Source organism: Phocoena sinus, chromosome 13 (assembly GCF_008692025.1).
Source record: "Phocoena sinus isolate mPhoSin1 chromosome 13, mPhoSin1.pri, whole genome shotgun sequence".
Taxonomy (NCBI): domain Eukaryota; kingdom Metazoa; phylum Chordata; class Mammalia; order Artiodactyla; family Phocoenidae; genus Phocoena; species Phocoena sinus.
The window spans coordinates 85,941,088-85,965,930 of NC_045775.1; the positions used below are offsets into that span (position 1 = coordinate 85,941,088).

The 24,843-nt window shown below is 39.8% G+C and overlaps 2 protein-coding genes across 14 annotated transcripts in view; both read left to right on the forward strand.

The window, feature by feature from the left end:
- Positions 1–13,490, forward strand: part of IL18R1 (interleukin 18 receptor 1) — a 48,383-nt gene extending 34,893 nt beyond the window's left edge. For 4 of the 6 annotated variants that reach the window (XM_032651963.1, XM_032651966.1, XM_032651968.1 and 1 more), the window contains 2 exons: positions 711–869; positions 3,116–5,574. In XM_032651963.1, coding sequence (XP_032507854.1) covers positions 711–869; positions 3,116–3,471 — 515 coding nt within the window. In that variant the 3' untranslated portion in view covers positions 3,472–5,574. Of the gene's footprint in view, positions 1–710; positions 870–3,115; positions 5,576–13,341 lie in introns of those variants that run through there. The other 2 variants (XM_032651967.1, XM_032651964.1) reach the window with 2 other exon arrangements.
- IL18RAP (interleukin 18 receptor accessory protein) overlaps positions 13,436–24,843 on the forward strand; it is a 36,650-nt gene continuing 25,242 nt past the window's right edge. For 3 of the 8 annotated variants that reach the window (XM_032651960.1, XM_032651959.1, XM_032651958.1), the window contains exon 1: positions 20,223–20,572. The gene's annotated coding sequence lies outside the window, so the exon portion shown is untranslated. Of the gene's footprint in view, positions 13,946–20,203; positions 20,573–24,843 lie in introns of those variants that run through there. The other 5 variants (XM_032651954.1, XM_032651956.1, XM_032651955.1 and 2 more) reach the window with 5 other exon arrangements.

Sequence of the window (24,843 nt, forward strand, 5' to 3'; positions counted from 1 at the left end):
GTTGAAAGTTTCATCATGCAATTAAGTCACATCTTCAGGCTCCACTTCTAATTCTAGTTCTCTTGCTGTTTCCATCATAGCTACAGTTACCTCTCCCATGAAGTCTTGAACCCCTCAAAGTCATAAAATAATTTTCATATTTTTCCTTTTTATAGATTCATTATTCACATTTACAACTTCTAATTTACTAATATAAAAATAATGGGGGCTTCCCTGGTGGCGCAGTGGTTGAGAGTCCGCCTGCCGATGCAGGGGACGCGGGTTCGTGCCCCGGTCCGGGAGGATCCCACATGCCGCGGAGCGGCTGGGCCCGTGAGCCACGGCCGCTGAGCCTGCGCGTCCGGAGCCTGTGCTCCGCGACGGGAGAGGCCACGGCAGTGAGAGGCCCGCGTACCAAAAAAAAAAAAAAAAAAAAAAAAAAAAATAAGTTAATTCACTTTCCTTTGAGCTAAATTTGTCATTTAGAGAATTATTTGTTTTCTATGAAAAATATATTACTTTTATTTAAGAGCTTCATTGAGGTACGATCAGTATACAAAGAACTGCACATATTTAACGCACAGTGTTCGATGCATCTAGAGGTGAGGATGCTATATTTAACTCTTCTTTTTTAATGATTCTGTTCCCATTTTTCAGAACTTTCGCTCAAATTTGTACTTAAATAAACGCTTATTTTCACACTAATTAAAAGAGTCAACCTTATCTCCTAGATGGGAAAACGTACGATGCCTTTGTGTCTTACCTAAAAGAATGTCGGCCCGAGAACGGAGAGGAGCACACCTTTGCTGTGGAGATTTTGCCCGGGGTGTTGGAGAAGCATTTTGGGTATAAGTTATGCATATTTGAACGGGATGTGGTGCCTGGAAGAGGTAAGAAAGGAAATATCAGATAGAAAACTAGTGGAGTTTTCATCTTTAACTTCATCTTTGCTTTTAGAAGATGAAGAGCTTAGCCTTACAGAAGGCTATTCTGCTTGCTTAAAAACAAACAAATGAAGTAGTCCTCTAAACCAGAAATAACCAGCTAAATCAATACAAGCGGTAGTGAGAAGATTGCACTGTTTCCAAAAATGGCCTCTTCGGGACCTGGTCTCTTCACTTGGCTTCACAGTTCTCTGAGTCTTTGGAGAAAGGAAGTGGGCATTCCATTCTCAGAAGCAGGTCCAGAATCATTATGAGGCATTTATCTAGAAATACCCCACAGTAAGAATACCTCTTTTGATGATATTTTGTACAGCAGAATCAGTTCTCAATTTAATATGTGATCCTTTGGACTATAAAGCAGGTTAAGTCTTATCAGAAAATGTTTCTTCTTTATCGCGTTAACATTGGTGAGAAAATTGAAGTAGAAATTAGGACTGATGGCAAAGGATGGATAAAAGGAGATTGGTGGTTCCTAGAATAATTTAGTTGTGAAATTTTATTTTTTAATTAATATGTGAATACAAATGGCTATAACACATATATTGAAGTATATTATAGTCAAAATCAAAGAAATTTAGTAACATTTCCATGTTTTCTCTGAAAGTCCTCCAGAGCTTTGAAGTCTTCCAGAGATTTGGAATCTGGTGTCAAATTATGTTGGATGCTGACGCATCACAGATGATGCAATACAAACGTCTTCATAGTTACCATCACTCATTCACTCATCCAACATTTACTGAGCACCATCCTTGTGCCAAATTCTAAGCTGGGCATTTAGGACAGAGTAGGAAACAAGAAACAGTTGTGTTTTTTTGTTTTTTCCCTCCTGGGTTACAAATTAAGAAGGGAAAATATTACAAATCAGAAATAGAGAATACTTTTTAGTAATAGATAACTTCTCAAAAGGAATAATATGCCAAATTGTCAGATGCATTCAACACTGTGATATTTTTGTGCGTCACTCTTTGTATCTAAGAAGACATTCTGTCACGTACAAAGTATTTCTGCTTGACTTTACATCGATTACATCAATTTTATTATATTGGGGTTGGCCCAAAAGTTCATTTGGGTTTCTCCATAAGATGTTACAGAAAAAGCCAAAAGAACTTTTGGGCCAACCCCATATTTCCATTATTTTTCTAGGAGTCATTTTAAAAACAGATTTCTTCTTAGTTTTTAAATAAAAATAAAGAATGTATATTCGATACGCTTAGTTTTGGCTAAGAACTCTATCTGAGGAGGGCTAGAGGTCTAGAACAGAGGTTGGCAGTCTTCCACCCACAGGTCAGGTCCTGCCTGCCACTCTTATTGAAACATCTCTACACTTATGTTCATGTGTGGTCTGTGGCTGCTTTTGAGTTACAACAGCAGAGTTGAGTAGCTGTGACAAAGACTGGATGACCCACAAAGGCTAAAATATTTACCACCTGGCCCCTTTACAGGAAAAAATTTATCGACCTGTGGTCTAGAATAATGGCAGGATTTTGTAAAAAAAATTTTTAATTCAAATTTTACCATGTTCCACCATCCATGTAAAGAGGCAAGATAGTGGAATGTTTAGGAACATACACTCCAGAACCAGACCACTTGGGTTCAGATTCTGGTTCTGCCATTTACTAGCCACGTGACTCTGGGCAAGTTACTGAACCACTCTGCTTTGGCTTCTTCATCTGTAAAATGGGGGTGATCACAATACTTTCTTCATAGGGTCATTATGATGATTAAATGAGTTAATATACATAAAATATTTAGAAGAAGGTATGGCACAAAGTGCCAAGTAGGTATTCCTTATATCATTGTGTAGACGATTGCTTTTTTAATAGGCATATAAAGTTGAGAATTAATGGTTTATCTCAAAGAAAAACTTACTAGTGAATTTGAGTTAATACAAAATAGGACTGTGCAAAATGATTTTTTTTTTTCTTTTTTTTGCGGTACGCGGGCCTCTCACTGTTGTGGCCCCTCCCGTTGCGGAGCACAGGCTCCGGACGCGCAGGCTCAGCGGCCATGGCTCACGGGCCCAGCCGCTCCGCGGCATGTGGGATCTTCCCGGACCGGGGCACGAACCCGTATCCCCTGCATCGGCAGGTGGACTCTCAACCACTGCGCCACCAGGGAAGCCCTATGAAAATGATTTTAATCTCATGCCCACCCTTTCCGTTTTCTTAATCTGCCACTTCTCGTATTTTCAGCTGTTGTTGATGAAATCCATTCATTGATAGAGAAAAGCCGAAGACTGATAATTGTCCTGAGTAAAAGTTATATGTCTAATGAAGTCAGGTATGAACTTGAAAGTGGACTCCATGAAGCACTAGTGGAAAGGAAAATTAAAATCATCTTAATTGAATTTACACCAGTCGGTGACTTCACATTCTTGCCTCAATCACTGAAGCTTTTGAAATCCCACAGAGTTCTGAAGTGGCAGGCCGATAAATCTCTGTCTTATAACTCAAGGTTCTGGAAGAATCTTCTTTATCTGATGCCCGCAAAAGCAGTCAAACCATATAGAGACGAAGCAGAAGTCTTGCCTGTTTTCTCGCAGCCCTGATCTTCAGAAAAGCTGAGCAGAAGAAAGAACTCTTGACACTCTGGGAACTGAGTGTATGAGCCTGTTGATAATGAAGGGCATTATTCAAATATTTAACTCTACTCTGTGAATGTCCTAGTCACAGTCTGAAGATGAAACTTGTCATTAGGTTGCCGGGGATAAGACTAAATAAACATTGAGCTATAGTCGTGGGCTCTCAGAAGACCCTGGAATTCAACAGAAATGGGTCTCCTGTTCCTTCCTCTTCCATAACTGGATGCAGGCACTCTGCTCAATCCCATTCAGCAACTGTGAGACTGCACACGGTGGAGAATAACTAATGCCTTAAAATAAGGGCACGTCTTTAAGAGATTTTTAATGCTAACAATTGAACTGAAGGATTTTAAGTTCACAAAGTGGCATTTCTCTATGAGCCAGTAGGTGACACAGGAACTGGAATGGTGCCTTCACGAACCCACAATAGCTCCCTACCTCTAAACACCTGTGACAGTGCCTGGGATGCGGGGTGCAGGGCAGGGGTCTGGGAGAACCGACAGGGCTGCGAGCAGAGCGGGGAGCGAGGAGTGAGCTGCTGTAACAGGGCCTCAGCCTCAGAGCACGTGCATTAATGTATCCTGGCTACAGCTGCAGGCCTACAGTTCTTGAAACTCCACTAAGATGCTGCGGAGGGCTTGCTTAATTGGACCTATTTGTGGGAACTTCTTAAAAGGAACTCGAAACAACTTTTTAATCTTTCATGCCAGACACAAGTTTTAATTCAAATAATTTTCTGGGTCTTTCCAAAAAATGGTCTAAAACATTTGTTGATTCTGCATAAAGGTTTAGACACAGGATGGGTGCCAGATCAGATGAGTTATTCAACAGCCAAAAAAGGATGGTTACTTGCTTGATTTTTAAAAGACGACAGATTTTAAATGCCCTTTGGGTGGAGGCAGCATGGCAGCCAAGACACTTGAGCTCAAACCTGTGTGATCTCCGGAAACTCTTCTCACTCATCTGTGATGCGGTCTCCTCATCTGTAACATTAGAATTTATAAGAACTGTACAGGGGGACTAAGTGAATAAATACAAATGAAGCTCTTACAACAGTTCTTGACACAAACTTAACACTCAATAAGTGTTGGTATTGCTACGTTTGTTATTCTTATTAGTTATCACCTAGGTCAGTTATTTAGCGGTGGAAAGAGAACAAGATCTGGAAAGGAAGGCAGTTTTGACTTGAGGCGATTCATTCTTACAGGGAAGCATAGAGGAGCAGCACATCAGCATATCTGCATTGGACGTCTGCAACTTTTCACATTGGAAGACATATATCTGTCTCCTTAGTACTGGGCCTTCTTGACGGCCTCAGAGGTCTGTTCATGAAAATCACTGAGTGAGTGGTAAATAGCAGCCTTACAGAGAAAGGAAAGGGCTGGGTAAGTTTGGAAGGCTGGTTAGAAGATATGGGTGCGGCATGAATGTTCCAGAAAAATTTAAAGCAGAGACTGTTTAAAACAGCTGTGGTACTACTATATATAAAGTAGATAATCAACAAGGACCTACCGTATAGCACAGGGAACTCTACTGAATGTTCTGTAATAACCTGTATGGGAAAAGGGTCTAAAAAAAGCATGGATCAGGTGAATCACTTTGCTGTACACCTGAAACTAACACAACATTGTAAATGAACTACACTCCAATATAAAATAAAAAAAAAATAAAATCAGACAACTTAAATAATAAAACAGCTGTGGTAGATACTACTGAAAATCAAAGAAAAATGAGATTTTCATCAGATTTTCAGTATAAGAAAGTGGTCTAATTTTCGTAGCACTTAAAATTTTGCGTGCTAGTTGGACGGCTAAAAAAAGTAAAGGAATTTAATTACTAAGAAGATTTATATGTGAAAATATATGGTAGTGAGAAATTTTATTGCTATCATCGTAGTCTCTAATAGAATGATCTGCTTTTCTTTTTTATTATGTATGATTTAAATACATTAAATGTATTTTGTATTAAATGTGTTAAATGTATACAGTAAATATATGCTTTAAAATACATTAATGAACGGTTGGTCTCGGGCCTTTATTTTTGAAAAATCTCGACATCTTTTTCACTTAGTTTAAAATTTCAGGGGCTTCCCTGGTGGCACAGTGGTTGGGAGTCTGCCTGCCGATGCAGGGGACACGGGTTCGTGCCCCAGTCCGGGAAGATCCCACATGCTGCGGAGTGGCTGGGCCCACGAGCCATGGCCGCTGGGCCTGCGCGTCTGGAGCCTGTGCTCCGCAAAGCGAGAGGCCACAGCGGTGAGAGGCCTGCGTACCGCAAAAAAAAAAAAAAAAAAAAAAAATTTCAATCCCTCAGTCTCAACATAGATTCCCACCTTTTAAAATGAGATATGGGTCATTCAAAATGAATGCTTAGGTCTATCTTTTCTTATGTCAAATTACTTTGTACCTACTTTCTTTAAAATACATCCAGGAGCAAAAGAAGAATTCCATTCCCTCTCACAAGGCCACCCAATATCCAGCACAAATATTAGGTCTTCACGTGCCGGTTAACTCATGTGCATATTTAAAAATTTAAATGCCAAGCATTTCCAATCAGGACCAGTACCTAACTTTTATTGACAGAATAATGTCATTCTCTTCTATGACTTCAAATGTCCTTACCCTGTGGAGTCCATTTCAGAGAATCAGTGAATAACCAACCAGCTGTCTAAGATGTATAAAGAAACAACCCATGTATGTCTATTATATGCTGGAAACATTTATTAAATTCGAGTTATACTCTCGTAAAGCAGAGAGAGACCTTATTACCCACATATTCTAAACCCAGGAACCTGAGACACGGTCAGTCCAGGGACTTGACCTGGGTATGCAAATAGCTAGTTTGACCAGGCTGGGGCAGAGAGGGGTGCCGTCTCCTGTCTGGAATTGCCTGTTGCAGGGAGACGAGGTAAGTTGTGGGAGGCTGTAGGCACTTTCCTGGGGAGGCACCTTGTACTAGGAGGGTCTAGAACAGTCTTGCAGAGAGGAAGCAGGGCTGCTTAGGACTGGCTCTCAGGAGGTTAAAAGAGTACGAGGGCTCTTCTAGGCTACTAGGGTAAGGATGGAGGGAGAATAGCACTCAAATCCTCCACAGGATGGAAGTGTACACGTGACTGTGGCATCTGCTGAGGTAGGGGGAGTTAAGAGCCCTGAGAGGTACTAGGAGCTCATCCTAGTTGATGCTGAGTGGTTGACCAGCTGGCTGCGGAGGAGTGTCAGCAAGGCTCAGAGTGGGTGCACCTCCTTGCAGCCATCAACATGCTTGTCTGAACCGGGGACACGGGCAAAACCGAGTTGAATCATAGCTTTAAATACTCAGAGGAAATAGCTCATCAACCGGGCACGAGTACACCTCTGAGGGAGGAGAGCCGGGGTTTGGGGGAAGCCATCTTTCTGAGCAGAAGCTACTCTGAGAAACGGGGTCAGGAGCCAAGAAGTCGTGGCCAGGCCATGACTCTAACAGGAAACGGGCTGTGTGCACTGTGGGCAGGACACTGAGTGCTTTAGCCCCACCTGCAGGCCCCACTGATAGCGATCGCAGAGTCCAGCCTGGGAGTGCTGAGACCAATGCCTACTTTTCTGTGAGAGGCTTGTGAAAACCTGCTTTCATCTCTTTGCAGCCTACCTTGTGGTTGCACATACCATCCGGGGAACGTGATACCCCATTTAAACAATTGCTACAACTCGATGTGCAAGTTTAATCATTCATGGTGGGCATGTTAAAATCGACTTTCAAATTGGGTTTCAGGAGTCCCAGGTCTCTTCAGAGGTGCCTTAGCGACCATCCCGGGCAGTGGGCGCATGTGTGCCTGGTCCCAGCCCTCTCCCCACCTCCCGTTCCTTCCAAATATCAGTACTTCCAACAGGAGTAGCGCTGCTCTTACCCATTTTTATGTTGAGATTCCACATAACAATTTTATTTGGCAAAAATCAAACACCTCTGAATAGGCCATGGTTTAGATGTAATGAACGTAATCCTCCCTGGCTAGTTTAAACAGAAATGGTTATAGAATTGTTTAGAAAGGGGAAGAAATAGACTCTAGTCTATTCTTCCAAGAATATAGTCCAAAGTCACCCAGAAAAACACTGGGCTGCCAAGAGCTACTGATCCTGCTACAGGCAGGAAGAAATCTCTGGAATCATGAAGATTCTGCTGCAGATGTCAGCTCAGACCGTCCTGCAGGCTAGCTGTGGAGCTGCTGAGAGCTAAAAAAACCCAACTGCTTCTGTTCACCCAACTGAGTCCACCAGCAGCAACTTACTTATTCATTTGCTTTATCCCACAATGTACACAATAGCCTCAGAAGGATGTTCATACTAACAACGCCATCAATATTTTGTTGACTAAAAACAGTTCAAGACTTTGGGGGGACTGTTTTATGCCTTGAGAACCTCTCATTAGAATGTAAAGTCAAGTCGGTGTGTTCTAAAGTCATGTGAAATGATTCCTCTTGATGTAGTTTTGCTGACTCAGTATACAGTTAGATTTTTTTTTCTTTTACTGTGCTTTTTTAGGAATTGCTGCTTAAATTGTATTTTGTTTTATAATAATGCAAAATATTTACATTCTTCTGAGAGCATATCTGCAAAATAAGGTATATGCAGAGAAGTCCATCTTCTACCCTTCTTGTTCTCCCCTTCCCCACAGGTAAACCTTTCTAAAAGTGATGTTGATTTACCCTTCTGTTTTGTAATATATAGGCATACATATTTAATCTCCCCACGTCTTACAGATAAATCGTAGCGTATTAACTACAATTTTTCCACCTTGCTTTTCCCACTCAATATATTCCAGAGATCACTCCCTAACTGTATATGGAGCTGTTTCTCATTCTTACAGTTACGTGGTACACCGTTGTGTGGCTTGGTTATACTATAGTTTATACAGCCAATCTCAGACATTTCCAGTCTTTTGCTATTACAAATTATGTTGTAAAGAATTATGTTGTCTTATGCATGCATCTTTTTTTTCTTTCTTTCTTTTTGGCCACGCTGCGGGCATGTGGGATCTTATTTCCCTGACCAGTGATCAAACCTGTGCTCCCTGCAATGGAAGTGTAGAGTCTTAACCACTGGAGCGCCAGGGAAGTCCCCTTATGCGTGCATCTTTTCACATTTTTCAAGATTATTTGGGGGATAGATTCCAAATGTAGAATACATGGGTCAGAGGGCAATGTATATGTAATTTTGCTGGATATTGCCATATTCCTTTTCGTAGGGGTAATATCATTTTCCATTCCCATCAGCAATGTAAGGAGCGCTAGCGATGTTGTAGCGATGTTGATCTTTTTCATCCCTGTTGTTGAAAGGTCTTTACATATTAGAACTGAGACATTGTGTTGTAAGTTGCAAATATTTTTCTTTCCCTTTGTCCCTTGTGTTTTTAACTTTGCTTTTGATATTTACCCATTCCCTGATTATAGAGGAATTCACCCATATTTCCAATACTCATATAGATTAATTTTTAAAATTTAAATCTTCAATCCATTTGGAATTTGTACTGGTGTGCAGTGCAAGGAATGAATCCATTGAATCATTTTTCAGATGACAGTCCATTTACCACAATACTACGTTTTTACTTTTACCCACTGATTTGAGCTGCCCCTTCTAACTTATACTCAATTTCCATTTCCTATTAGATCTATTTCTGGACTATCTAGTCTATTCTATTGGTCAACTTGCTATTCATGTGGTAATACCACACTGTTTCAGTTGCAGAGACTTTAAAACATATTTTAATATCTTGTAGGGGCTATGTCCCTAACCTCACCCCAAAGGTCCTATTTTTCAGTGATTTCCTGACTTTTCGTGCATGTTTTCTTCTTCCAAATGAACTTTGTAATTAGTATGCTTAACTCCAGGAAAAAAAAAAAACTGATGACATTTTATTGAGTTCACATTAAATTTTTAAATTAATATAAGGAGGATCAACTTATTTTTGAGATTGCGTCTTCCTAGCCAAGGACATAGGATGTCCCTCCACTTGTTCAAATATGCATTTGGTTCATTCAGGATTGTTTTATAGTTTTACTCATAGAGATTTTGGATATTTCATGTTAAGTTTGGGCTATTTTGCTATTAAAATGGTGTCTTCTCTTTGGTGATCTTCTAATTTGTTTTTACATATACACACTAAGGCAATTGAAATATCTCAAAATTGAAGGACATGAGTTTCTAGATTGAAAGGGCTACCAATTTCCCAGCAAAACAGAGAATCACTTCCAAACTTGGAAGGAAAAGTGATGTGCTCCCTGCAGTCTTATACTCAAACAATTATTCTCCAATATGAGGACAAAATAGAGATTTTCAGACATGTAAGCCCTCAAGATATTTACTTCCCATGTACCTTGTGTCTGAGGTCTACTGGAAGAGGTCCTTCTCCAAAAAAGAGAACATCCTCTAAGAAGCCTCAGAAATAAGGGATCCAACTTAGGAGCGTGGTAAAAAGTTTCTCCAGGCTGACGGTAAATGGAAATCCCAGGATGGCAATTGAGAGCAAGTTCCAGATAGACCGTTTTCAGGAAGAAGACAGATTTCCCAGTGTGGTTAACGCATTGAGAGGTCATTTACATTTCTAGTGGAAAGTTGAGGAATGAGTTAATGATAAATATAGAGAAATTTAATCAAATGAAGAAAAATAATTATTAGCTTCTAGTGAAACAAAAGTTGGTATACGAAAAGAGATGTAGTCAAATAGCATTATATGGCTCAGCCATAAATAGTATTTACCTGTAACAATGGTGTAAATATTCAACATTTATTTAACTAAAATTATGGTATAACTATATTTGGAGGCAGGATAGGAGGGAAAATGTGTTTGTGGTAGTGGTGGTGTTGGGGAGTAAATCACACCTTTCATTGTTAGGAAGTCAACAGATTATATCTAAAACTTTGTTCAAAGTCAGGCAGGCTATGCTTTGCTTTCTCATTAATCCCTGGTCCATTTGCTGCAATATCTCCCATACTCTGCAGTCCAGGACGTCTGCAGGCTCTGGATCCCCAGCTCTAATGGAAACTCTTCAACCTCACTTGACTTCTATGTTGTAGTCAACACTAGTCACCCCAGTTTTCTTCCGAAACCTCCTTGGATTTGTGAAAAGATTCCCTCCTGGTTTTCATAGCCCCATTTTCATATTCCCTTTTCATACTGTTTGGTGGTTTCTCTTTCTCTGTTCCATGCCACCCCTCCCTTAAAATTTTCCAGGGTCCCTTTCTGGAATCTTCTTTCCTTCTCATGCCGCATATTATCCTTGCCCATTGCTTTAGCAAACCTAAAGAGGAAAAAATCCCTCTTCCCATCTGTGGTCTGTTTTCTGAGCTCTAGAGTCACACATTCAGCTCTACCTTGGGTAACTTTATCTAGAAACATACATAACATCTAAAACTCAACTATTTATACTGAATCGATTCTAGTTTCCCAAAGCCTGTACCTCTGTTTTGGTTTTACGAACCCATATTCTACCTGATGAAAATGGTAGAACCATTTTCTTCCAAGCAGGAAACTGAGGGTCACCTATATTAATTCTCTTTCTCCCATGTTTCATATTCAGTCAGGAAGTTCTACCCTGGACCTGTGTTCTCTATAATAGCTCCTTAGCAGCCGCTTTACATATGTCCCTTACTAACGCCTGCAAAAGTAGGTGAGTAGATGCTTTTGACGGAGCTTAAAGAAGTTCTTTTCTGTTTGCTGATCTGTTTACTGCAAGTTTCTCAGTCATCAGCTGAGAATGAGGATGAGGGGGGCAACTTTAGAAGAAAGGAAGAAATATGAAGTTGTTTTCTAGGAAAATAAGATAGTGAAGTAGAGAAATATAGCATGGCTGCTAACAAGTTTAGTGTCTCCCTCAGGTTATGGAGACCAGTCAGCATGCCTGCGTGTTTCCTCCAGCCATGTTCAGTTGTGTATGTTCAACTAAGGAAGAGAGTTAGTAATTTTTAAGCTAATGCAATAAAATAAGAGAGTGTCAAGTGAACTAAAGGTATAGGTAAGCGACTGATAATAATGCATGACAATAAAACTTAAGTTAGAAAATGCGTGTATAGAGGGTGTCGTTGAAGATTTGGTTAGAGCAATATAAGTTTCTTCTGTGACCACGTGACTGTCACAAATGAATTGATATCGGAGTGTTTCAGGGAGTAAGATGATAGGATGCTTGAAATGGAGTTTATTGAGGCATGTCAAATACTAGTAATGGCAGGTGTAGGAATAAATGCCTGAGTAGGTGTGGAAGTCAAGACATTTGGAAGAGAAGGAAGTTAAAGAATCGAGAGACCAGGGTGTTCCATGGATCATCTATGTGAATACTAAAATTACCAAGAATCAAAACAGGGAGGGTTCTGGTGAGTATAAGAATAAGTGGGGTGGGGGGGGCGCTAAACTCTTCAGAGAATGTGAAACTGAGAGGAACCCTGCAGGGCTTTACTAGGAACAGACTCCTGTGTCCTCCACCTCTTGTTGGTAGAGCTTTATCTTCTTAGGCTTTCCCTGAGTTCCAAAGAGCAAATTTAATCAGAGAAGCAAGAAAATGCAAAAACAAAGGAAAGCAGTCAAGCAAGACAAAATAATAATAGTTTAGCCATAAAATTAGGTCAAGGACTTTTAGTTCTTCCTCAAGGGCTAGTTATTTTGCAGATACTAAAGCCCCCACCAGGTGGAGAAAGTTAACTGCAAGCTGACCACCAGCATGGGGACCTCAGACACTTTGGAACCAGAGGTTGACGATTGAGATTTCCAAAGCATGACCCTGTTACCTCACCGTCAGCTAATCAGAGAATTGTACACGAGCTGATCTCATACCCTGAGACTCTCTCCCTTCACTTTGTCCTTAAAAACACTTCCCTGATAGCCACCAGGGAATTCAGGTCTTTGGAGCACAAGCTGCCTGTTCTCCTTGCTTGGTACCCTGCAATGAATGCTGTTCTTTCCTTCACCACAACCTGGTATAAGTAGACTGGCTTTGCTGCATGTAGACCCAAGTTCTGTTTAGTAACAAATGCAGCAGTGTGACCAGGGGTTTGGGGACAACCTCAACAAGGTGAGTAAGGGGTGGTATTACAGGGTGAGGACATGCTATTCAAAGCTGGGGATTTTTAGGGAGGAGGGAGTATAATGGCTGGAAATCAGTGGCTCAAGGGGTCTGGGAGAGAAAACAACCGCAATTTAAGTGGGCTGTTAGGGAAACAATGTCCTTGGGAGAGAGTCAAATAGCAATGGTGAGAAAGGGGTAAGAAAGTCCAGGGAAGAGTTTGAAGATATGACAAATGATCGATTTAACCATCTACAAATGAGGTTAGAAAAAAAATTAACTAAAATTCAGAGAAATCCCTCTGGGAGACATCCCCAAGTCTGTAGTTTGGCTAAGAGCCTGTCTCCTATGGTCCACTGTGCATACCTCTATTTAGCCTTTACCATCTAAGAAACGATCTTCAGAGGTCCAGTCCCTCTTTGACCAGCCTAACTGTTCACAGTTACCAGAAAGAGATCTTGCCTATAGTAGATGGTTAGCAAATGTTTGTCAGATTAAACTTATTACTGTCCACTGTAATTATTTACCTTTTCCCCCAAATATGAACTCTTTGAGTGTAGAGCGTGTGTATTTTATTTATCCTTGTATCATGTTTCTGATACAATAATAGACACATATAAAATGCTTGGAACCATGAATGCACAGAATAGATTCATTTTTATTTCTCCCAGCAATTTACTCCAAGTGAAATAGAATTCATTTATCCAACGGTAATATATGTTTCAGTTATTTATTGCTATCTAACAAATCACCCCAAAACTTAGTTGCTTAAACATTGACAGTTTGTTATTTCTCACAATTCTGCAATCTAGATTGGACTCCATTGGACCATTTTTCTGCTCCATATGGTGTCTGCTGGGGCTGGAACATATATTCTTCACTCACATGTGTAGACTAAGATGGTTGGAGCAACTGGAGTATGACCAGACAGCTCACTCTCTCTCTCTCCTCATGTTTTTACAACTAGCTTTTACAGCTACTTGAGCTTCCTTACAGCAAGGTGATCTCAGAACATTCGGACAAGAAATATTGTATCTGGCCTCCAAGAGAAAGCTGAAGACCTTTAAAAAGCTAGATCCAGATGGGCACTTCCACTGCATTTTGTTGGTCAAAGCAAGTCACAAATTCAACCTAGATTCAAGAACAGGAACAATAGACTCTACCTCTCGACATGCACAACAATGCACGTGAAGGACCAGAGGAACTGATGGCAGCCATTTTTGGAGACTATCCCCACAATACCTGTAGGAGGGTATTCTGTCTCCTGCAAACTCGATTAAAGTGATCAAACTGGCTTTAGGAATCACCTCTCTAAACAACTTTAGACTCAACTTCAAGGTCTGCATCAGGATCTCTGAAGCTTCAGAAGGATAGCTCCCACACCCCAACTCACTTGAATCCAGTTCAAATCAATAGGTATTGAATACTGGTCATAGACAACCCCTTACGTTTAGCCTTTTCCTTCCATCTTAGCCACATCTCTTCCCAGCTCTCTTGCCTTTATTCCTTTTTTTTTATCATTCATCTTCCATGGATTTTATTTATTTTTTTAAACATCTTTATGGAGTATAGTTGCTTTACAATGTTGTGTTAGTTTCTGCTATATAACAAAATGAATCAGCTATGTGCATATGTATATCCCCATAGGCCCCCCACTTGCATCTCCCTCCCACCCTCCGTATCCCACCCCTCTAGGTGCTCACAGAGGCACTGAACTGATTTCCCTGTGCCATGCAGCTGCTTCCCACTAGCTATCTATTTTACATTTGGTAGTGTATATAAGTCAGTGCTATTCTCTCACTTCGTGCAGGCTTACCCTTCCCCCTCCCCGTGTCCTCAAGTGCATTCTCTACGTCTACATCTTTATTCCTGTCCTGCCCCTAGGTTCATCAGGACCATTTTCTTTTTAGATTCCATATGTACACTTCAGCATACAATTTCATTTCATTTCTTTTTATGGCTGAGTAATATTCCATTGTATATATGTGCCACAAATTCTTTATCCATTCATCTGTTGATGGACACTTAGGTTGCTTCCATGTCCTGGCTATTGTAAATAGAGCTTCAGTGAACATTGTGGTACATGACTTTTTTTAAATTATGGTTTTCTCAGGGTATATGCCCAGTAGTGGGTTTGCTGGGTCATATGGTAGTTCTATTTGTAGTTTTTTAAGGAATCTCCATACTGTTCTCCATAGTAGCTGTATCAATTTACATTCCCACCAACAGTGCAAGAGGGTTCCCTTTTCTCCACACCCTCCCCAGCATTTATTGTTTGTGGATTTTTTGATGATGGCCATTCTGACCGGTTTGAGGTGATATCTCATTGTAGGTTTGATTTTCATTTCTCTAATGATTAGTGATGTTGAGCATCCTTTCATGTGTTTGTTGGCAATCTGTATATCTTCCTTGGAGAAATGTCTTTTTAGGTCTTCTGCCCAGTTTTGGATTGGGTTGTTTGTTTTTTGAATATTGAGCTGCATGTGCTGCTTGTAAATTTTGGAGATTAATCCTTTGTCAGTTGCTTCATTTGCAAATATTTTCTCCCATTCTGAGGGTTGTCTTTTTGTTTTGTTTATGTTTTCCTTTGCTGTGTAAAAGCTTTTAAGTTTCACTAGGTCCCATTTGTTTACTTTTGTTTTTATTTCCATTTCTCTAGGAAGTGGGTCAAAAAGGATCTTGTTGTAATTTATGTCATGGAGTGTTCTGCCTATGTTTTCCTCTAAGAGTTTGATAGTGTCTGGTCTTACATTTCAGTCTTTAATCCATTTTGAGTTTATTTTTGTGTATGGTGTTAGGGAGTCTTCTAATTTCATTCTTTTACATGTAGCTGTGCAGTTTTACCAGCACCACTTATTGAAGAGGCTATCTTTTCTCCATTATATATTCTTGCCTCCTTTATCAAAGATAAGGTGACCATATGTGCATGGGTTTATCTCTGGGCTTTCTATCCTGTTCCATTGATCTATGTTTCTGTTTTTGCACCTGTACCATACTGTCTTGATTACTCTAGTTTTGTAGTATAGTCTGAAGTCAGGGAGTCTGATTTCTCCAGCTCTGTTTTTCTTTCCCAAGATTGCTTTGGCTATTCGGGATCTTTTGTGTTTCCATACAAATTGTGAAATTTTTTGTTCTAGTTCTGTGAAAAATGCCATTGGTAGTTTGATAGGGATTGCATTGAATCTGTAGATTGCTTTGGGTAGTAGAGTCATTTTCACAATGTTGATTCTTCCAATCAAGAACATGGTATATCTCTCCATCTGTTTGTATCGTCTTTTCTTTCATCAGTGTCTTACGGTTTTCTTCATATAGATCTTTTGCCTCCTTAGGTAGGTTTATTCCTAGGTATTTTATTCTTTTTGTTGCAGTGGTAAATGGGAGTGTTTCCTTAATTTCTCTTTCAGATTTTTCATTGTTTGTGTATAGGAATGCTAGAGATTTCTGTGCGTTAATTTTGTATCCTGCTACTTTACCAAATTCATTGATTAGCTCTACTAGTTTTCTGGTAGCATCTTTAGGATTCTCTATGTACAGTATCATGTCATCTGCAAACAGTGACAGTTTTACTTCTTCTTTTCTGATTTGGATTCCTTTTATTTCTTTTTCTTCTCTGATTGCCATGGCCAAAACTATAATAGTTTTGAGAATAATAGTGATGAGAGTGGGCACCCTTGTCTTGTTCCTGATCATGCAGGAAATGTGTTCAGTTTTTCACCATTGAGAACGATGTTGGCTATGGGTTTCTCATATGTGGTCTTTAATATCTTGAGATAGCTTCCCTCCATGCCCATTTAATGGCAAGTTTTTATCATAAATAGATGTTGAATTTTGTTGAAAGCTTTTTCTGCATCTATTGAGATTATCATATGGTTTTTATCCTTCAGTTTGTTAACATGGTGTATCACATTGATTGATTTACATATATTGAAGAATCCTTGCATTACTGAGATAAACCCCACTTGATCATGATGTATGATCCTTTTAATGTGCTGTTGGATTCTGTTTGCTAGTATTTTGTTGAGGATTTTTGCATCTATGTTCATCAGTGATATTGGCCTGTAGTTTTCTTTCTTTGTGACATCTTTGTCTGGTTTTGGTATCATTGTGATGGTGGCCTCATAGAATGAGTTTGGGACTGTTCCTCCCTCTGCTATATTTTGGAAGAGTTTGAGAAGTTTAGGTGTTAGCTATTCTCTAAATATTTGATAGAATTCACCTGTGAAGCCATCTGGTCTTGGGGTTTTGTTTGTTGGAAGATTTTTAATCACAGTTTCAATTTCAGTGCTTGTGATTGGTCTGTTTATATTTTCTATTTCTTCCTGGTTCAGTCTCAGTAGGTTGTGCTTTTCTAAGAACTTGTCCATTTCTTCCAGGTTGTCCATTTTATTGGCATATAGTTGCTTGTAGTAATCGCTCATGATCCTTTGTATTTCTGCAGTGTTAGTTGTTACTTCTTTTTCATTTCTAACTCTGTTGATTTGAGTCTTCTCCCTTTTTTTCTTGATGAGTCTGGCTAATGATTTCTCAACTTTATCTTCTCAAAGAACCAGCTTTTAGTTTTATTGATCTTTGCTATTGTTTCCTTCATTTCTTGTTCATTTATTTCTGACCTGGTCTTTATGATTTCTTTCCTTCTGCTAACCTTGGGTATTTTTTGTTCTTCTTTCTCTAGTTGCTTTAGGTGTAAGGTTAGATTGTTCATTTGAGATTTTTCTTGTTTCTTGAGGTAGGATTGCATTACTCTAAACTTCCCTCTTAGAACTGCTTTTGCTGCATCCCATAGGTTTTGGGTCATCGTGTTTTCATTGTCATTTGTTTCTAGGTATTTTTTGATTTCCTCCTTGATTTCTTCAGTGATCTCTTGGTTATTTAGTAGCATATTGTTTAGCCTCCATGTGTTTGTATTTTTCACATTTTTTTCCTGTAATTGATACCTAGTCTCATAGCGTTGTGGTCAGAAAAGATACTTGGTACAATTTCAATTTTCTTAAATTTACCACAGCTTGATTTGTGACCCAAGATATGATCTATCCTGGAGAATGTCCCATGAGCACTTGAGAAGAAACTGTATTCTGTTGTTTTTGGATGAAATATCCTATAAATACCAATTAAGTCCATCTGGTCTAATGTGTCATTTAAAGCTGTGTTTCCTTATTTGTTTTCATTTTGGATGATTTGTCCACTGGTGAAAGTGGGGTGTTAAAGTCCCCGACTATTATTGTGTTACTGTTGATTTCCCCTTTTATGGCTGTTAGCATTTGCCTTATGTATTGAGGTGCTCCTGTATTCGGTGCATAAATATATACAATTGTTATATCTTCTTCTTGGATTGATCCTTTTATCATTATGTAGTGGCCTTCTTTGTCTCTTGTAATAGTCTTTATTTTGAAGTCTATTTTGTCTGATATGAGTATTGCTACTTCATCTTTCTTTTGATTTCCATGTGCATGGAATATCTTTTTCCATTCCCTCACTTTCAGTCTGGATGTGCCCCTAGGTCTGAAGTGGGTCTCTTGTAGACAGCATATATACAGGTCTTGTTTTTGTATCCATTCAACCAGTCTGTGTCTTTTGGTTGGAGCATTTAACCATTTACATTTAAGGTACGTATCGGTATGTATGTTCCTCTTACCATTTTCTTAATTGTCTTGGGTTTGTTTTTCTAGGTCTTTTCTTTCTCTTGTGTTTCCTGCCTAGAGAAGTTCCTTTAGCATTTGTTGTAAAGCTGGTTTGGTGCTGCTGAATTCTCTTAACTTTTGTTTGTCTTTAAAGCTTTTAATTTCTCTGTTGAATCTGAATGAGATCCTTGCTGGGTAGAGTAATCTTTGTTGTAGGTTTTTCCCTTTCATCACTTTAAATATATCTTGCCAGTCCCTTCTGGCTTGCAGAGTTTCTGCTGAAAGATCAGCTGTTAACTTTATGAGGATTCCCTTGCATGTTATTTGTTGCTTTTCCCTTGCTGCTTTTAGTATTTTTTTCTTTGTATTTAATTTTTGATAGTTTGATTAATATGTGTCTTGTTGTGTTTCTCCTTGTATTTATCCTGTATGGGACTCTCTGCACTTCCTGGACTTGATTGACTATTTCCTTTCCCATGTTAGGGAAATTTTTGACTATAATCTTCAAATATTTCCTCAGACCCTTTCTTTTTCTCTTCTTCTGGGACCCCTACAATTTGAATGTTGGTGCATTCCATGTTGTCCCAGAGGTCTCTGAGACTCTCCTCAATTCTTTTCATTCTTTTTTCTTTATTCTGTTCTGCAGCAGTTATTTCCACTGTTTTATTTTCCAGGTCACTCATCTGTTCTTCTGCTTCAATTATTCTGCTATTGATTCCTTCTAGAGAAGTTTTCATTTCATTTATTGTGTTCTTCACCATTGTTTGCTCTTTAGTTCTTCTAGGTCCTTGTTAAATGTTTCTTGTATTTTCTCCATTCTATTTCTGAGATTTTGGATCATCTTTACTATCATTACTCTGAATTCTTTTCCAGGGAGACTGCCTATTTCCTCTTCATGTGTTTGGTCTGGTGGGTTTTTACCTTGCTTCTTCATCTGCTGCATGTTTCTCTGTCTTGTCATTTTGTTTAATTTACTGTGTTTGGGGTCTCCGTTTCCCAGGCTGCAGGTTTAGAGTTCCCATTATTTTAAGTGTCTGCCCCTGTCACAGACACCCAGTGGGTGAGGTTGGTTCAGTAGCTTTTGTAGGCTTCTTGGTGGAGGGGACTGGTGCCTGTGTTCTGGGGGCTGGGGCTGGATCTTGTCCTTCTGGTGCGCAGCCAGTGGTGTGTTTTGGGGTGTCTGTGAACTTAGTATGACTTTATCCTGCCTTTATTCTTATCACTGTGTTGCTCTCACATGACTCTGTAAGCCTGGAGCTTCATGTGCCCGGAATATCGTTCAGCTGCTCCCTATGACCTGTGTTGAAACAGGGTTGTAAAAAGCCTCATATCCTCTTGGAATCCTAGGCAGATTCGTGACCCAGGGCAGATATATTTTTTTGGTTCATTCCTAGTTATAAATGCTAATTCCCTCTTCTCTCTTCCACCACAGGGAAACACTCATTTTGCCTTCATCCCAAAGCAAATGTAGTCTTCTTTTGTATTTTATGTTATCCTCTAGTTATGTGTAGAAGCAGCCCTGGAGCATTCATATGCTCAGAAGAATCAGCCTTCTCTTTGTTAGAATATCAGCCTCTTGAAGATGGGTGATATCTAAGCTTAACCAAGTTGCTTTCTAGATAAAGCTCTTTCTGACCAGAGTGGTCTCAGAGTGTCCTAGGGTTCTTATTAAGTGATTTTATTTGTTCTATCAAAGGAACAGTGGGGTTCTCAATTATATGTTATATTTTGAATCTTTGTTTTAATAAAGAGGTACCAGAAAATCTTGGTGATTTCAGAGTTTAAATTTATTTCCCTGTCTGTATCAATAAATTATTGTTTCAAATAAATGGTGTTAGAGAGATGTTTTTTTCTTTTTCAGAATTCAAAAAAAGTTAATCACAACAACAGCTTTAGGTTACATTTTGGGGAGTTAGTTTTACAAAACGAAAAAAAAAAACACCAAAAACCCAAAACCCACAGTTGAGAAACTGTTGAGTGCTAATAATCTTTACAGGAAATTCCTGTAAAGGAAGTTGGATTACTCACTCTTTCAACTAAACCTAACCACAAACCTTATCTAGTCAAGGAGGTTGGTCTGGGGAGAGTTTTAGATGCTTCATCTTCAGGTCATTTCCTTCTACTTATAGAGGTCATTAATTTGATTTTCCTCTGTATGACCATGAATTTGACAATGTCAATGGCCATTTACAAAATACTAAAGGTTTTCCTTTTTTGTTTTCTCCAGGTTTAGCTCATTATTTACAAACTTGTGTGAGTTACATGTACTTTCTCCCTTTATCTCTCTGACTAGGAAGAGATATTGTAGACCTCTGGAAATGGATATTCTCACATGCTCATCTTCAGAGAGAAAAGCCGGCAGTCACTGAAAGAAAGACTTGAAGTTCCTTTCTCTTTTTCAATGTCTTAAGAACAGGAAATACAGGTAAGACAATGGTATATATTTTTTTCCACTAGATTTCCTAACCAGCAAATATAAGTTGAGAAAAGAACTTAAATCATTTTCAAAATGGATTGCTAACACAATTCTTTTTCATAAACTATTTTGTACTAGTAAATTTGCTACCTAATTAGCAAATTTTCCATCTCCACATATATGGAGACTTTATAAAAAAAACAAAAACTGGTGGTTATGAAATAAACCTGTCTACAATGTTTTGAGCATTTTGTGGGAAAGGTGGAGAGCAGAGGGGTTCAAAATGTTTGCCGACTCAGCCATAAAAACAAACAAAATTGGGTCATTTGTAGAGACATGGATGGACATAGAGGCTGTAATACAGAGTGAAGTAAGTCAAAAAGAGAAAAACAAATATCATATATTAATGCATATATGTGGAATATGAAAAAAAATTGGTATAGACGACCTTATTTACAAAGCAGAAATAGAGACACAGACATAGAGAACAAACATATGGATACCAAGGGAAAAAGGTGGGGTGGTGGGGTGAATTGGGAGATTGGGATTGATGTATATACACTATTGATACTATGTATAAAATAAATAACTAATGACAACTTGCTGTATAGCACAGGGAACTCTACTCAGTGCTCTGTGGAGACCTAAATGGGAAAGAAATCCAAAAAAGAGGGGATATATGTATACATATAGCTGATTCACTTTGCTGTACAGTAGACACTAACACAATATTGTAAAGAAAGTATACTCCAATAAAAATTAAAAAACAAAAAAGCAAACAGAAAAAGGGCATAGATAGTCCCTATAATATCTAGCATAGAGTTTGCCACGTAAGAAGAATTCAGCGAATAGTTGTTGTACAAATGTGTATGACCAAGATTGGCAATTTAGTTTAGATTGGGTTTTGTTAAGCTATTCGTATCTGTATTCCAGCATCTTCATTTTTTAAATGTGTGACTTTGGACAATTTACTTCACCAAAAAAAAAAAAAAAGAGTTTTTGCCGAATTTAAATGCTTGTCTTGACTTGACTGTAAAATCTTTGAGAGCAGGAGCTACACTCTTGATTTTCTGTAATTCCTAGACAATGGGCTATATAGCTACCATGGATCATGTGAGAACAATAATAATATTATTTGAATTAAATACCTACTGTTACACCAGACCAAATGTCTACATGTACATGTGTTCCCTGGGTATAGTCATTGCTGATCCCATGGGAAATTGTCTTTAACTGTGGGGTTCTCCTACCTGAGCCTCAGATTCCCTGTTGACACCTGCCTTCTCCACCTGCCTTTACTCTTTTTCTCCTCCCACCAAAAGCTTTGGTCAGAAAAAATTTTAGTTCGTCATCAACCAAAGATAGTTGAAGGTGTAGTCTTGACCAACTGATTGGGGGAATCTTCAACCTCTAACAAAAAAAAAATATGGCTCTCAAAAAGCAGGTATGGATGCTGTTTTGGATAAGAGACCCTTCAGATACTTGAAGTCTTTTGAGCACTTACCTCTTTTTGTGAGGTGACAGCATATGCTGATAGGAAAATCAGAGTCTCTGAGACCCTCTTCACATGGACATGAATTCCTCTTCTGATACTTATAAGATGTGCAATTATCATTAATAGTGGGGACCACTCTCCAAGCAATGTGAGCCTTGGTGGTCCATCAATGAAACAAGAAGGACAACAACCGTCTTCCCGAGTGCGACAGAAAGTATGTAAGAGAGCAGGATACCATTATGTTCAGTGCCACCTGCCCATTGATTTACTGCCAAGAACAGACCTGCAGCCTGGTTTGGTTAAGTTGCCCAATACTTGAAAAATGCTCGATAAATGCACCTTGTGTGATTCGTTATGATTCTTGGAAGGGTGTTGGTGATGGTGGAATGAAAGGCATCACACAGACGTCAAAAGATCTTAAAAAGGTAGATGTTGACAAACAATATCAGTTGTGGTATCCCACACTGATGGGGTTTCCAGAGTGCGCTTGCTCTGTGTTGCTCAGTTGCCAACAGTGTTGGTAATAACTGCTGTAACTTAGCACAGACCCAGCTCCCCAAGGTCTATTCTTGTCCCTGAGCAGGGCTTCCCAGGGATGATCCCTGAATCACAGTGATTTCCCTGACACTTGTTTATAATATAGAGTTCAGTGTTCTTCTCCTTGAGAATCTGATTTAATATGATTTGGAGAGCCCAGATATCTGAATTTATAAAAAGCATTCCGGGTGATTCTTGTAATGGAGATAATTTGAGACACACAATCCCAGAGACAAAGCTGTAGCCTAGAAACAGCCCTAGGCAGCCTGAGGTCCTACCTCAGGTAGGTGAGGGTATCATGGACAGAACATCTGACCACTCAAGGTCGGGACAGGAATTCCTGAGGGCTGGAGACTTCTGGGTGTCATGGTAAAAAAATTTCTATAGGCTTGGTAATTCAAACATGGAATCACAGAATGTTAGAGCTGAGATGATCTTAGAAATAATAAAGTCCCATGATTCTCAAGTCAAGGAGATTTAAAATAAAATGCAGATTTTCCAGTTTAATCCCCAGAAGTTAGGACCCCCTAGCCCTAAGGTGGAGGAACAACTGATACAGTCCAAATAATTTATTTTGCCAATGAAAAAACTGAAGTGCAGAGAGAGGCTAACTAGAGACACACAGCAAGTTAATGGTTAAACTTAGGTTGATATGCATTTATTTTGATTTCTCCTGAATTCTTTTGCATTTATTTGAACAACAGAATTGATTACAATTTATGCATGAAGCTTTTCCTAGGATTTGGAGATAAGATTTCTGAAACAGGATCCCTGCTCTTAAGGAGCTCCCAACCTAGTGAGAGGACATGGTATATGAAATAGCAATTTCACTATGGTGTGGATAAATTCTGAACAAGGACTTACCAAACTCCTGTGTGAGTCACACCCTATTCCTTGAGAGAGTGTGCAGGCTGCAAGACAGTCTCAGTTCTGCTGGCATGGAGCTTTGGTTCTCGTTGGGGGAGAAGTTTATAAAACAAGATATTTTCCAGACAGTAGTGTGTGCTAAGACAAAGTAATATAACATGAGTAATAAGAGAGATAGTTGCTGGCTGGTGCAGTGGTGAATAGAGAGGAGGAATGTCATTATGCACATCGTCAGTGGTGGTCTCTCTGGGGATGAAACACAAGATAAATCATGAGGGAGCTATATCGGGTCATACGGGGTTTTGCATCTGATGCTTAGGAATGGACTTTTTATTTAGTGGGCAGTGGGGCTGGTGAGGTTATCAGCACAGAAAGGACATCCTCAGGCTTGATTTTTAGGAAGGTGCTTCCAGTGGCCGGAGATGGGGAGATTGTCCCTTCAGGGGCTTTGTGGGCAAAGAAAGGGTGAGCAGGGGGTGGGGGGAGGTAGACCACATCTGAAAGGCAGTTGCTTATCCTAGGCCCTTGTTCCTAGACAACAATCTTGGAAAGAAGAGCTACCCATTGTCACCAGTGGGGATAAGTGATGCAGTGACTCTGGTCCCCGTCCGTGGCACTCTAGGTCCTCCATCATCTCATGAAGCCCTTTCTTGGCTGAGCACACCCTCCTCTCAGTGGGTCAGCATCCAAGTGGAAACATCCTGTACTTCTGGCCCCACCTGGGTACACCGGTCTGGAGAGACCTCGCAGAGTGTACGACTCGGTCCGCCTCTGTCCAAGACAATGTCTCTGTGGTTTTCGGGGTTTGTCTTTTCCCGCCTCCTCAGAGAAGTTGGTCCACACATCCTCTTCTCACTCTCACTTGCATTTGGCCTGCTACCCTGCCGGCTCATTCCCCTGGATTCGCTTATGGAATCAAGGCAGCACAGGAGGAAACGCCTCCCCGTCTTGTCTTCCGTGTGCAGTGTAGCCTGGGGAGGGTGTGGCTCTTCCCCACTCCCCACCTTCCTTCCCGAATCGCTCGTCTCCATCACCTTAAACCCTCTGCACGTGCTGGTCTGATCTATCAGTGGTCAGACCTGATGGAAACTAAGTCCTTCTTGTGCCCGACTTCTCTGCTTAGTGTCAGGGTGGTCTCTCTGTTCTGTTTCTTCTCTTCCCTTTGGGTTTATCCTTTTGAATTTTCCCTTGGCCCTGACTCACCCTTCCAGGCTGGTGTTCCTCCGGGAAGTCTATCTGCTGTCTCCTGGCAGCCTCCTGACTTCTCTCGCTGGAACTCTCCCCTGTGGATCCCCAAAGGCACCTCAAGCTCAATGTTTCTGTTAGAGAAACATACTTGTTGATCATTTATAAATATTAAAATTACTCCTTTCTGCATCTG